The 14372-nt window shown below is 26.9% G+C and overlaps 3 protein-coding genes across 3 annotated transcripts; 1 reads left to right on the forward strand and 2 right to left on the reverse strand.

Moving 5' to 3' along the window:
- Positions 1 to 316: 316 nt before the first annotated feature.
- On the forward strand, positions 317 to 1846 carry OCT59_010109 (uncharacterized protein; the record flags this gene model as incomplete). The annotated part of the gene is made up of 1 exon (XM_066132813.1): positions 317 to 1846. The coding sequence occupies one exon, from the start codon at positions 317 to 319 to the stop codon at positions 1772 to 1774; it is 1458 nt and encodes a 485-aa protein (XP_066000423.1). The 3' UTR covers positions 1775 to 1846.
- Positions 1847 to 7715: 5869 nt separating this feature from the next.
- On the reverse strand, positions 7716 to 9167 carry OCT59_010110 (uncharacterized protein; the record flags this gene model as incomplete). The annotated part of the gene is made up of 1 exon (XM_066132814.1): positions 7716 to 9167. The coding sequence occupies one exon, from the start codon at positions 9165 to 9167 to the stop codon at positions 7716 to 7718; it is 1452 nt and encodes a 483-aa protein (XP_066000424.1).
- Positions 9168 to 11281: 2114 nt separating this feature from the next.
- OCT59_010111 (uncharacterized protein) lies at positions 11282 to 12736 on the reverse strand (the record flags this gene model as incomplete). Its single annotated transcript, XM_066132815.1, has 1 exon — positions 11282 to 12736. One exon carries the CDS (start codon positions 12734 to 12736, stop codon positions 11282 to 11284), a length of 1455 nt encoding a protein of 484 aa, XP_066000425.1.
- Between the last annotated feature and the right edge of the window lie 1636 nt (positions 12737 to 14372).

The raw sequence follows: 14372 nt of genomic DNA on the forward strand, positions 1-14372 counted from the left end.
AAGAGTTATCCTAAATTAAAATCGAAAATTCGCCGCATGAAACTCAGTTGATCATTCGTCAATGATAATGAGAATGTTGAGTTACACCAATCCTACTTTAGTTAAACTCCTGGTGTAATTATATAAATATGGGTAAGGAGATGAAAATTCGTTCAAGTTCTCTCATTCATTTTTAATCGCCGTAATACCGTGAAAATAATAATTAAGCATTATATATATATAATATATATAAATATATATATAACAAATTACATCAAATCTAAACCAAGTTATAAAGTTTATTAGACTCAATTTTTGCGTATAAGAAAAAAAGAAAATGTCTAAATTCGATAAAGATACTCTTTTCTTGTTATTTGAAGAACTACAAGATGATTCAAAATCGCTCTTTTCATGTTTAATGGTTAATAGACTTTGGTGCGAAACTGCAATCCCAATATTATGGAGGAATCCTTGGAGTTATGGTATTAATTATGGTAACAAAAACTATTTGTTCATCATTATTGCTTATTCTTTATCTGATAATGATAAAAATATTCTAACGAGGCGAGGAATTCAATTACCTCCAATTTCACATCAATCACTTTTATTTGATTATTTGTCTTTCTGCAGAAGTTTTAATGTGAACATTATTAATAATATAATTTCTACTAGAACTACTTCAACTTTTAATCAAGTACTTTTACGACAAGCATTTTATAATCTTTTAATGATAAAAAGTTCGGGGTTGAAATTTTTGGATATGGTATCAATTAATCAACAAATATTTTATCTTTCGGGAGCGTTTCATTTTGAATCACTTTGTGAATTAAAATGTGAAACATCAACTGATTCATCATACTTTTTTGAATTAGCGCAGATCTGTCAAAATATACAAAGAATCATAATTAATAATACGAAATCAAATGCTAATGATGGAATTGTTCGATTAATTGAAATTCAGGAGAATTTAAAATATTTTGAGTGGAAGGATAATATAGATGATGATTTAACATTCGACCTTGATGAGAAATTTTTTCTTGTATTAGAAAAAAAAGCGAATTCTCTTAAGCATTTAATAGTAACTTTTAAACTTACTGATTATTATGAACACTTACAAAGTATATTACCAAAACTTAACAAATTGAAAACATTGAAAATAGATAATATTCTTTTACATAATGAAGAACAATTAAAAATGTCAATATATCATGATCTTGAAATTTTTAATACGGATTACATTAAAATCGACACAGCTGCTAGTGTAATTAAAAATAGTGGAGGTCATATTAGAAAAATCTTATTAAAATATTCTTATTATTATTATGAAGATGAAGATGAAGATAATTTTGATGAAGATTTTATTATCCTTATTCGTTCAATTTATGAAAATTGTCCTTTAATTGAATATTTATCAATTCCATTTTCAGCATCAAAGGAACGTTTCATTGAATTTGAAAATTTATTAATACGTTGTCAAAAATTAAAATCAATATTATTAATTTCATCAAGATATGGGAGAAAATTGGAAAATGGGGATGAAATATTAAAAATTTTAATTAGATCTTCTTCAAAAAATTTAAGAGAATTTAGATTTTTTGATTCTATTAAATTTTCTTTAGAAGATTTGAAAACATTTTTTGAAAAATGGAAAGGTCGACCCGCAATTTCTATAATTACTTCTAATCTTATTTATAGGAGGACCGATTATACAAATCTTATCAATAAATATAAAAATGATGGCGTGATTAAAGAATTTAAGTATGATATAAATCTTAATATTTTTTATGATAATTAATTAGGCAAATGTTTAAATAATTAGTGAAATAGTTTTTGTAAAAGTTCATGTAGTGGGATAAGTTCAATTTAATAAATTCAAGAAAATTTTTCTTAAATATAAAAGCAAAAAATATAATATAATTTATTACTTTATTTTACTAATTGAATCTTTATATTCTTCTCGGTTAAAATACCTTCGTAGAGCTGCATACATTACCCCGAATTTTATTCAAGGAAAGCTAAGTTAGATTGAATGAATACTAAGTAAGGAAGGAATTAATAACTTGGCCAAAATTAGCACCCAAAATATCAAAATTTGTACGAGGATCGGTTCCCGTGTGTTAAAAAGTTTTAGTTAGAAGCAGGTGTCAAGTAACATAATAATTTATTATTGCACGGGCGTGCTTATTAATGGTATGATGTGGCACCCAGTGCCACATCTCATAAGCACCCGTGCGATAACATTAAAGAATTTTTTTATTTTAATTCAAAAAAATTTTGTATTTAGATTATAAATATTAATACATTTGAAACGAAAGCCTTTCAAACAAGAGGTAATATTGCACAATATTCACGAAATCCATTTGATATAATTAATTGCCTTATAGGAAATTTGATTTAATTTTCCTTAAATTAATTGTTATGTAGCCTTCCAATAAAAAATTGTCAAAATAAAATGAATAAAAATTTGCATGGTTGTTAAAATAATATTTGAATTATTATATGGGTTTTGTTTTTTATCTCACCTGCGTTATGTCGCACCCCTATAATATGTTACATATAAAAGTCAAAAATGACATTCTAAATCCTTTTTGATATATTAAGAAAACTTGTAGAACGGTCAAAAATACGTATAGTATAAGGTTTCTTATAGTACATAAGGTCTCACGCAAGGATTTTTTAAAAAATGGGAAATCTTAACGAAGTCATGTGATAAAAATGATCGACATAATTAATATATAAAAATTACCAAAAAAGGGAGATGCGACATATTGCAGGTGCGAAAAAAACACATTCCCTTATTATTAATATATTAATAATTACAAAATGAAAATATTGAGCACAAATTATAATCACATTATTTCAATAATAAAAATTGTTAAAAATCACCATAACTTTCTTGTTAGTTATTACCTAAGGTATAAATTTAAAAATAAAATATATAGCAAAAATATATTAGAAGACTCAAGTACTCCCCCATGTCTACTATCAACTGACATTAATGATATATTATGAGTGATTAAACTCATGCAGAGGTATTGTCATATTGATAATAAGACAGGAGAATAACTGAAGCACTCTAGGTGCACAAATCCCTTATACATCCCAGCTTAGTCATTTCCACTTACCAAAATAATAAAAAAATAGAAATTTTCCAAGCCTTTTGAATGTTAAGAAGATATAACCACTTTTACATAAATCATAGAATCTAAAAATAGAATATATGGTAAAAAATATATTAGAAGACTCGAGTACTCTAAGTAAGCTTTGTAGAAAAGACAGATTCAAGCCCCCATGCCTGCTATCAATTGACATTAACGATATATCGTGAGTGATCAAACTCGTGCAGAGGTACTGTCATATTGATAATAAGACATGAGACCCACCACCAAAGGGAAGGGCCCCACATACAGAAGTCTGCGATATAGCTTGAGATATTATTATTTTTCTCATTAAGGTAACCAGACTTCTAGAAGAGGAGGATAACCGAAGCACTCTAGGTGCACAAATCCCTTATACATCCCAGCTTAGTCATTTCCACTTACCAAAATAATAAAAATAGAAATTTCTGAGGCTTTGAAGGTTAAAACTTTTACATAAATCATGAAATCTAAAAAATAAAACATATGATAAAAATGTTAGAAGACTCGAGTACTCTAAGTAAGCTTTGTAGAAAAGACAGATTCAAGCCCCCATGCCTACTATCAACTGACATTAACGATATATCGTGAGTGACCAAACTCGTGCAGAGGTACTGTCATATTGATAATAAGACATGAGACCCACCACCAAAGGGAAGGGCCCCACATACAGAAGTCTGCGACATAGCTTGAGATATTATTATTATTTTTCTCATTAAGGTAACCAGACTTCTAGAAGAGGAGGATAACCGAAGCACTCTAGGTGCACAAATCCCTTATACATCCCAGCTTAGTCATTTCCACTTACCAAAATAATAAAATCCCAAGAAATTTATTAATGTTTAAGTAGAAATCTTCCTAATAAATAAAAATATTAGTTATAATAAATAGAAAATGATGAATATTACGAATATTACCGAAAAAGAATAAAATTTTGGTAAAAGAAATAAAAAATTTCGGTTTTTAAAAACCGAAAAATAATAAGAAAAAAAGTAAAATTTCGGTTTAAAACCGAAAAAGAAATAAAGAAAAAGAAATAAAAAAAAATAATAAAATTTCGGTTTTAAAACCGAAAAAGAAATAAAAATTTAGAAATAAAGAAAAATAATAATATCGGTTTTAAAAACCGAAAAAGAAATAAAAAAAAATAAAAATATCGGTTTTAAAAACCGAAAGGATAAAAAAGAATAAAAATTTCGAACCGAAAAAGAAATATTAAAGAAAAAAAAGTAGCAAATATTTGTATTTAAGAAAATAATATTTGAAGACTAAAAGTTTCGAAAACTAAAAAGTCTAATGAGAAAAAAAAGCGATTTTATAGATAATTTCTCTCATGGGAAAATCATTAAAATCATATACTTGTGATTAGTATGATGTAAGGTTGTTTACGCGCCATATCGTTACGCGTATGTTGATCACGTTGGTCAATATTACTCACTCTTAAAATTATAGATGATTTCGTTGAGGAAATAAGATCAGTGATTCCCAATAATCATATCAATCATATCTAAAATTATAAAAATTTAATTTCAGCTGTTTTAAACATTACTAGTCCTGTTCCGCACTTTATCTAACAGAACGTTAACTTTTAATAAAAATTATACACTTAATACGTCAATAATATATAATGTAAATTAGAATTACTAGTCCGTCTACGATTTGTCTTTTGTCATTTCTTGCTACTATTTTTCTTCGTTTTCTTTTACTAAAAATTTCTTATACTCTGTTATTAACCTCAATTTAGCTGATGATATCCCTTCATTTCGCGCAAATCACTTTCTATTTGATTATTAATCTTTTTGCAAGAGTGGACAATATAACAATTGTTGGAGATTTTCAGTTTATGATCAATTTCTTTTACAACAAGAATTTATAAACTCTTAATGAGAAAATGTTCAGAATTGAAGTATTTGAATATGATATCACATAGACACCAAATAATTTATTTTCTAGGAGCGGTCCATCTTGAATCACTTTGTGAATTCATCAACTGATCCTTCATACTTGCGTATATCTGCAGAAATATAAAGTGACGGAATTGTTAAATTAACTGAAACTCAGAAGAATTTAAATTTTGGGTGGATGGGTGAATGATAATGAGTCATGATGAAAGACAGTTTCTTGCATTAGCAAAAATACAGTCATTTAATAACAACCTTTTTTTATATTGATTTTTAGGCACTTTCAACTAAAACCATTACTGTAAATTGTTGAAATTTATTTAGAAGAAAAGGAACTAAAAACTGTGATCTTGAAATTTTTACATTGAAATTGACGCAGCTGCTTGTATTATTAGGAATGGGGAGTCATAATAGCATGAATTATGAATAGCATGAACTACACTCCCCAAAAAAAAGCTCGAACACGTGACATTCAGAATTCAGCCAATAATATCACCACTTCTAGATACCAACATCGCCTCCTTCGGGTCGCGGTTTGGTTTGTAGTGTTAGAATTGCTTTGGCGGAATTTTTTTGTTTTGACCTTATAATTTGTTCTGCAACCTCGTACATTCGGTGTTATAAAAATAAAAATAAAAATATTACCTAAACCAACATACCTAATACTAACTCTAATCTAGTTCTAGTGATCAAATAATGGGTGACAATTAGCACTAAAAAATTCTAGTCCAGTGAATGTGTGACAAATATTTCACTATAATCATGTGCTTGTGATTTTCTGCCTAACATTTTACACATTATATCTACATTTAAATTATCATACGAAAATAATTGTAAATTAATTCAGACGATCATCTAATTTATAAATTCATTTGGAAAAAAAACTAGGCGAATTAGCTGGAGCGAGTTTCTTGACAAAAATATTATTCTGAAATACTATTAAAATTATAAATAACGTCGTATATTTTATTCTTTTTTTTGTCTCATGTTTTTTTAACATATCAACTATATTATTACCAATAATAAATATTCTTTTTATCCAAATTAGCGTTAATAAATTTTTATTTCGTTTTCTCTTTTCTCCTTTTTTAAATTTTAAGTATTTACATTTTATATTCACTCACTCCACAATAATTTCAAAATTAAACAATTCTTTTCCTTTTTTATTAAAAAAAAATTAGTTGGCTAGAGTATTCGATCGGCCATTGGCGAGAAATGTGAGCAATTTTTATGATCGAATATTCGAATTATTAATGCAATTTATGTGTAAACTCATCAGCGAAAACTGCTCGTAAAATTTTTGGATGCTTTGTTTAAGACTTCCCATATATCAAATTACCAATTATCTAATGCAAATTTTTCTCTGAAGTTCTTTACTAGTTTTTATAACGCGTAATATGTAAATAGTATCACTTTATTTATAATATTATCATTTACGTGATTTAACCTGATAATGTTTTAGAATATAGATACTTGATTTTACATCATTGTTAGAATAACATGCAAAATTACTGCAAAATTATTTATTTATTTGAAAGTTTGATAAATAAAGTTTTGGTAAAATCATCAAAAGAAATAACCAATTTTTAGAAAAATTCATTATTTCCAACTCAAACTATTATAAATTCGGGATCACCCAAAAAATCCTGACAACCATAATATGATTAATATCGACAGTCTATAAAAATCCTGACAGTCGACTATCGGGATTTTGTTTCAACCGGGATTTGGGTTTATCGGATTTTGGTGTCGGAATTGTAGGCTGTCGATATTATGGTTGTCGGGAATTTGTGGTAAACCCTATAAATTCATACAGCGCAGAAAAATAAAAAATAACAAATAAATTAAGAAAGTGAATACGAATTCTTTACATATATAATAATATAAACATGTGGTTATGACTAAACTATTTATTTTAAATTTGATAATGTATTTTTATATTTATTAATCGATTTCGCATATTCCTTTCCTTTGTACAGTATATAGATCAGATATAAGTATTTTAAAGGATTTCTCCAAATTATCCAAAGAATTCATTCTTATTTCAAATTGCTCAATAAATGTAGATTGGGGCACTAACGAATTATTTATGCTGTTTATCTGGGCGATACTTATTATGTCTAATATATAGAAGTTATGTTATTCATTATTCAAGACCAACATATTTGCAATATAAACTTGTGCAATCAAATAGAGAATAAAAATTTATATAATAAAACAAGAAATTTAACATATTGATAATATTGATCAGCAGATGCTCTATAATTCTTTTGAAGCACTTTAGTATTGTGATATATGACCAGTAGATGAACGATCATACTAGAAAAAAGCGCTGGACGTGATTTGATTGACATATTTTTGATATAAACTTCAAAATAAATATTTGTATATGGATTATTCCAAAAATATAGAATTGTTAACGGAATATTAAGCTTGATCGCAAAAATTCAAATACTCAATCTTACGTTATTAATAACTATGACTACTTATATTGCTATAACTATAGGTTTGGCTTAATCCCTTGGGTCCTTTATGTCTTCTTATTATTTGTAGTTAAGTCTAAAGCAAGTAGTACCCCTTATAATAACAAACAAAACTGAAGTACTGTATGCATATCAGACTTTTAAATATAATATATATATACAGTATATAAATTTTTTTATTTGTAATAAATTGATTAACGAGTATAAACATGTGGTCAATGATGATAGTACATATTTTTTTTAGATTCATACCTAAATTCTTTAATTACTCCATTGTCTTTGTATTTATTGATCATTTTCATATAGTCATCTCCCTTACACATAGGATTAGATGTAAGTATAGAAAGTGCAGGCCGACCCTTCCAATTTTCAAAGAATTTCTCCAAAATTTTCAAAGAAAATTGAAATTCTTCAAAAAATCTAATTTCTCTTAGGTTTGTTGGTGCTGATCTAGTTAATATTTCTAATAATTCTTCTCCAGTTTCTTCTTTATCACTATTTTTTATTCTTATTAATACAAACTTCAATTTTTTACACGATTTTAACAACTTTTCAAATTCAATGAAATGATCCATTGTTGATGGAAATAGTAATGACAAATATTCAATCAAAGGGCAATTTTTGTAGACTTTACGAATAAAATCAAGAGATTCTTCATCAACATTTTTTATATACCATCCGTAATCACAATATCTTAATAGGATTTCTCTAAGATGTCCTCCATTATTTTCAATTATAATAGAAGCTTCGCTTAACGAAATGAAATCAATATTAAGGGTCTCAAGTTCATGATGCGCCAACATTTTTAATTGGTTTTCAGAAAAATAAATATAACCACTATTGATTATTAATGTTTTTAATTTATGAAGTTTTGTGAGTACATTTTGTACGATTGTGTGTTCAGAAAGATCAAGGAACATTATTAAATGATTAAGAACATCAGCTTTTTTTGCTAATGCAAGAAAAATTTCTTTATGAGGATCTTTTATAAAATCATTATCTTCAAAATCATCCTTCAATTCGAAATACTTTAGATTTCTTTGATTTTCAATTAATTTAACTAATCCATGATTGACACTTATTTTTTTGTTTATAATAATGAGTCTCTGTATATAATGACAAATACTAGCTAATCCATGAAAGTATGGAGAATCAATAGATGTATCACATCTTAATTCACAAAGTGATTCAAGTCGAGCCCTAGCTTCTGGAAAGTAAAATATTTGATGTTTAATTGATTTAATATTCAAATACTTTAATTCAGAACATTTCCTCATTAAAAGTTTGTAAATTTCTTGTTGCAAAAGAAATTGATTATATAAATCTGAAGTTCCTATAGTAATTATATTATTCAATATGTCTATATCAATACTTCTGCAGAAAGATAAATAATCAAATAGAAGAGGTTGGTGTAAAATGGGAGGTAAGAAGATTTCTTGTCTTATTAGAGATTCTTTAATATCTTCTGATAAATAGGAAGTGATAACAGAGTACAATGAATTTTTATTATGATAATTAATACTATAGCACCATGGGGTCTTCCATAAGGTCGGAATAACAGTTTTGCACCAAAGTCTATTAACCATTAGGCATGAAAAGAGGGATTTGGAATCTTTTTGTAATTCTTCAAAAATTAAAAAAAGAATATCTTTGTTAAGTTTAGGCATTTTTCTATTCAATAAATAAAGAAAAAACGTTTAATATCTGTTATAACTAGAATATTATTGAAATATATAATTTCAGAAAGACAAATAAAAGGAATAAAAAACTCCAAATTTTATGAATGAAACTAAATTATAAAACGGAACCAAACTCCGGGGCCAATTGGATCATTCTGTGAGACTAAACGCTTGTTCAAAAATAATATTTCATTTAAGAGCGCTAATCACCCGATTTAGTAGGGATTTACTAATTATTATTAGTGGACTATACTAAAATTTGTTCATAAAAAGTAATTTTTATTGTTCCATATGAAATATATTTATGCATGTAAGTGTTCATTAATTATCTAAATTTATAAAGTTTATTTTTTCTGAATTTATTTAATTTATTTGAAATTGGTTCATAATTTTTTATAAATTTTATTTTATTCAATGAGAAAAACTTTCTTATTCAGTTATTATACACGGATATAAATAAACTTTTTCATGAATTTTAAATACAAAATATGACCTCCCACACGTGACTTCATAAATTTACTACGCCAAATTATTACAAAACTCTAGGCGCAGCTAAAAATGCTACTCCAATAGTACTTCAATTAAATTTCTGCTATAAAAATCCGACGTTATTGTTATTGTTTTTTATGCATAGACATAATTAAGAGTCATATTGCCATATAAATTGCATTAATCAAGAACAGAAATTGAGACATGCTATTTAAATAATTTTAGAAATAAAATAAAAGTAATCGTAAAAGAATTTATATTTTCTACTTATTTGTAAACATAAAACCGTAAGGTTATTTTCCAAAGAATTTTATAAATTAAATTTGAGAAATTTTTCTTTCTTTCTTAATATACAAAGATTATCGCTATAAATACCAAAATTAAATATTCTCTGATCTGACACCAAAATCCATAATATTAGAATATGTTAATATTGCTCTAATAATTTTTTTGCCGCAACAATCAATCTATATCACAGAGTAGTAGACATTTGCATTTCTTCTACTTCGTGTCACACCCTCCGCGTTATTCGTTCCACTATACGTGACCTTGAGGCGCAGTATATATTACGCCTTCGAATACTACAAATGATTCTTTTTATTCAGCAAACATAATTTATGTTTAACAAATTTGGTTTTTATTACTTTCAAAGTGATTGCTTATTTAATAAATTATTTAATTTATAATTATTTTAAAGTTTCATTTAAATCAATATCATAAATATGTTTTACGAAAGTGCGACTATCTTTCCAGATATTTTTCCAATCGAATCTATTTTAGTTTTAATGGTAAATTTAAGAATTTTTCGGATCTGCATCATCCATCAAATCATGAAAATTTGACGAGATTCTAAGCTAATTGGATCGATAAGTCGAATGAGTTGGTATATACAGCAGGTAATATAAATAGTGTACATTTATTTCTTAAGTCCAAAATATCGTGTTTATTTGTGAATAAACTTTTGATGCGAATCAACTTATTTTCAATGTTACGCTGAGAAATCTTTACTTGATTGCACCAGTTTGTTTATATTACAAACATGATCGATCTAACCTTGATCGATCACGCGCAGTCGATTTTTTGAAGAATTATTGTTTTTGTCGTTGTTTTAGTTCTTAACATTTACAGCGTTTAAATAATCAATAACTTATCGTTTTTTATAGAAAAAAATTGTACATTTGGACCTTAGAAGTGCAAATATTTTATTGAAATATGACGAAAATGAAAAAACGTTAATGCCAAAAATATCCAATTTCCTTTGGAGCAGAGATTTTTATTCCGGAAAAACTTCAGCGTATCTAACAATAATAATTATTACGATTTTAATCGATTTGATTGAAATCAATCAATGATCGGTTCGATTAAGAACTTTAATTAGATGCTTTAAACATAAACATTTATTGTATTTCCTTTATTTAATCAGTAATTTTGGTTATGATAAACTGATAATAATGATTGAATTGTCGGATACTTAAAAGTCAAATACTTAATTTACATTAAAATTTGATAAATACAGTTAAGGTTTTGCTAAAGATTTTTTTTTTACTTGTAATAAACTTACAATTATTGATACTTATTAATCGAGAGGAACCATGAAAAATTCATTATCAAATTTAATAGTATATATTTCTTTCAAAATCACACCTAAATGCTTTAATTACTCCATTTTTTTTGTATTTATTGATCAGTTTTATATAGTCGTCTCTCTTATATTGAGGGTCAGATGTAAGTATAGAAAGCGCAGGACGATCTTTCCAATTTTTAAAGAATTTCTCCAAATTATTCAAGGAAAATTTAAAATCGTTAAAAAATCTAATTTCTCTTATATTTGTTGGAGCTGATCTAATTAATACTTCTAACAATTCTTCTCCCGTTTTTTCTTTATCATTATTTGGTATACTTAATAATAATGATCTCAAATTTTGACAAACTTTTAATAAATTTTCAAATTCAACAAAATTTTCCATTTTTGATGAAAATAGTAATGATAAATATTCAATCAAAGGACAATTTTGGTATATTTTACGAATAAAATTGGGTGAATCATCAAAGTTACCAAATACAATATATTCATAATCACAATATTTTAATAGAATTTCTCTAAGATATCCACCACTATTTTCAATTATAATAGAAGCTTCACTAAATGAGATGTAATCTATATTAAAAATCTCAAGTTCATGATAGGTTAACATTTTTAATTGATTTTTAGAAAAAGGAATATAAATACCACTAATTATTAAGGTTTTTAATTTAGAAAATTTTGTAAGTAAATTTTGTATTATCGTATGTTCATAAAATTCAATATATTGAAGGTGTATTTTTAAATGATTCAGATCATCTGCTTTTTTTACTAATGCAAGAAAAATTTCTTTATAAGGATCTTCTATGAGAACATCATTTTCAAAATCATCCTTCAACTCAAAATATTTTAAATTTTTTTGATTTTCAATTAACTTAACTGCTCCATGATTGACACTTATTTTTTTGTTTATAATAATGAGTCTCTGTATATAATGACAAATACGTGTTAATCCATAAAAGTATGAAGAATTAATAGATGTGTCACATTTTAATTCACAAAGTGATTCAAGTCGCGCTTTAGCTTTCGGGAAATAAAATATTTGGTGTTTAATTGATTTAATATTCAAATACTTTAACTCAGGACATTTACTACTTATTAAGAGTTTATAAATTTCTTGTTGCAAAATAAATTGATTATATAAGTCTAAAGATCTTATGGAAATTATGGCATTCAAAATGTCTGCATCGAAACTTCTACAGAAAGATAAATAATCAAATAAAAGTGGATGACGTAAAATTGGTAATAAGATTTCTTCTCTTGTTAAAAAATCTTTAATATCATCAGGTAAGTAAAAAGTAATAACGGAGTATAATGAATTTTTGTTATAATAATCAATATTATAGCGCCAAGGGTTCTTCCATAAAATAGGAATAGCAATTTCACACCAAAATCTATTAGTCATTAAACATGAAAAGAGAGATTTTGAATCTTCTTGCAATTCTTCAAAAATCAAAAATAAAATATCTTTGTTAAGTTTAGGCATTCTTCTATCAAAAAAAATAAAAAATAAAGAAAAACCAATTGTACCTATAAATTTCAGGATTTTTGTTCCTTTTATATTTCTTGGTTTTATAAATGGATTATTCTGTACGACTACAACGCTGATCAAATAATGTTTTACAACATTAAAAAATTGTTTTAGGAGATAACACACAATGTTAATTTTCAGTGATCCTTATTCATATTGTTCATGAAACTGAATTTATTTATATATGCGTTCTTATAAAATTTATTTTGTTCAATTAATTGTTGATTACATTTTTTTATATTCATATTAAAAAAATTTCAGGTACGAAAAGAGCGATTAAGATGAGTCAAGAATTGAAGATAAGGTAACTCGAGTCAAAGCAACTCCGCACGATGGTCTTCTGATTTTCGGTTATACTAGTGAAAAAAAATTTTTTTTGAATGTTAAATAAAACTTTTTTGGCTATGATTGATTTTGTTCTCTTAATACATAATATTCAGTATCGCATATTTACATTTTACGTTTCTTTCACCATTAATAATTTAAAAATATAGAATCGACAAATTCTAAACTTGATCACAATATATCTATTTATATGTTTGAAAGAAAATTTATTAGGTGAAGTTAAAATTTTAGTAAAAACGTAATCTTGACCTGTCGTCGTTGTCAGCATTACAATTGTGTCAGGTTATGATAATTGAGTACGCTCTGAAGCGATTAGGTAACTTGCTTAAGGTTGACCAGGTTTTTTGTGGCAATTGTATCAATAATGTTATCCAATAAGTGATTTACTAGCATAAAAAGACGTTTCCTTCCTTCTTAAATTTATTTAAAATAAAAATTCAAATTGCTAAGGGAGTCAAATTGATTTATCAAATAAATTTATTTATCGGAGAGGCGTAGCGAAGGACATTCTATTGTTATGCAATAGACGATTTGATAGTTAACCCATGCAATATTCCTTTCTTCCAAGTTCCATCACCTACGTCATCCTTTTTCACTCCTGCATTTCCTTTTTTGATTATATACTTTGTAACACTGATAATTCGCTATAATACAATATGATAATTAATATAATTACTCATATCAGTCATATTAATAAAGTTACGCGAAAAAAATTCCTCATGCAAATGTGCAAATAATAATTCCTTATCATAATCTTTTGTCATGAGTATATAGTTAAATAATGCAAATATGTTGGTTTTCTTTATCTTTTTTTTTGTCTTCTGTCTTCTTTTTTTAGGCCTTCTTTAACTTCTGTTTTCTCTCTGTCTAGGTCCTCTTTATTCTTAGGCCCCTTTTCTTTACGTCTTCCTTTAGGTATGTGGTTGTTTTGTGTAGGTGTTTGTGAGTTTGTGTGTGGGTGGTGTGTATGTTTGTGTATTTCCTTTCTTTTTCCTTCCTTCTCTCGTTTTCCCCTTTTCCCTCTCGCTTTCTCATTTCCTTCGGCTTTCCTCTTTCCCACTCGCTTTCCCCTTCCCCCTCGTTTTCCCCCTCTCTCATTTCCCCCTTCCCCTCTCGTTTTCCTCTTCCCCTCTCGCTGTCCCTTTCCCTCTCGCTTTCCCTTTCCCTCTCGCTTTCCCCTTTCCCTCTCGCTTTCCCTTTCCCTCTCGTTTTCCCTTTCCCCTCTTTCCCTTTCATTTTCCCCTTC

This window comes from Rhizophagus irregularis, chromosome 18 (assembly GCF_026210795.1).
Source record: "Rhizophagus irregularis chromosome 18, complete sequence".
Lineage (NCBI taxonomy): Eukaryota > Fungi > Glomeromycota > Glomeromycetes > Glomerales > Glomeraceae > Rhizophagus > Rhizophagus irregularis.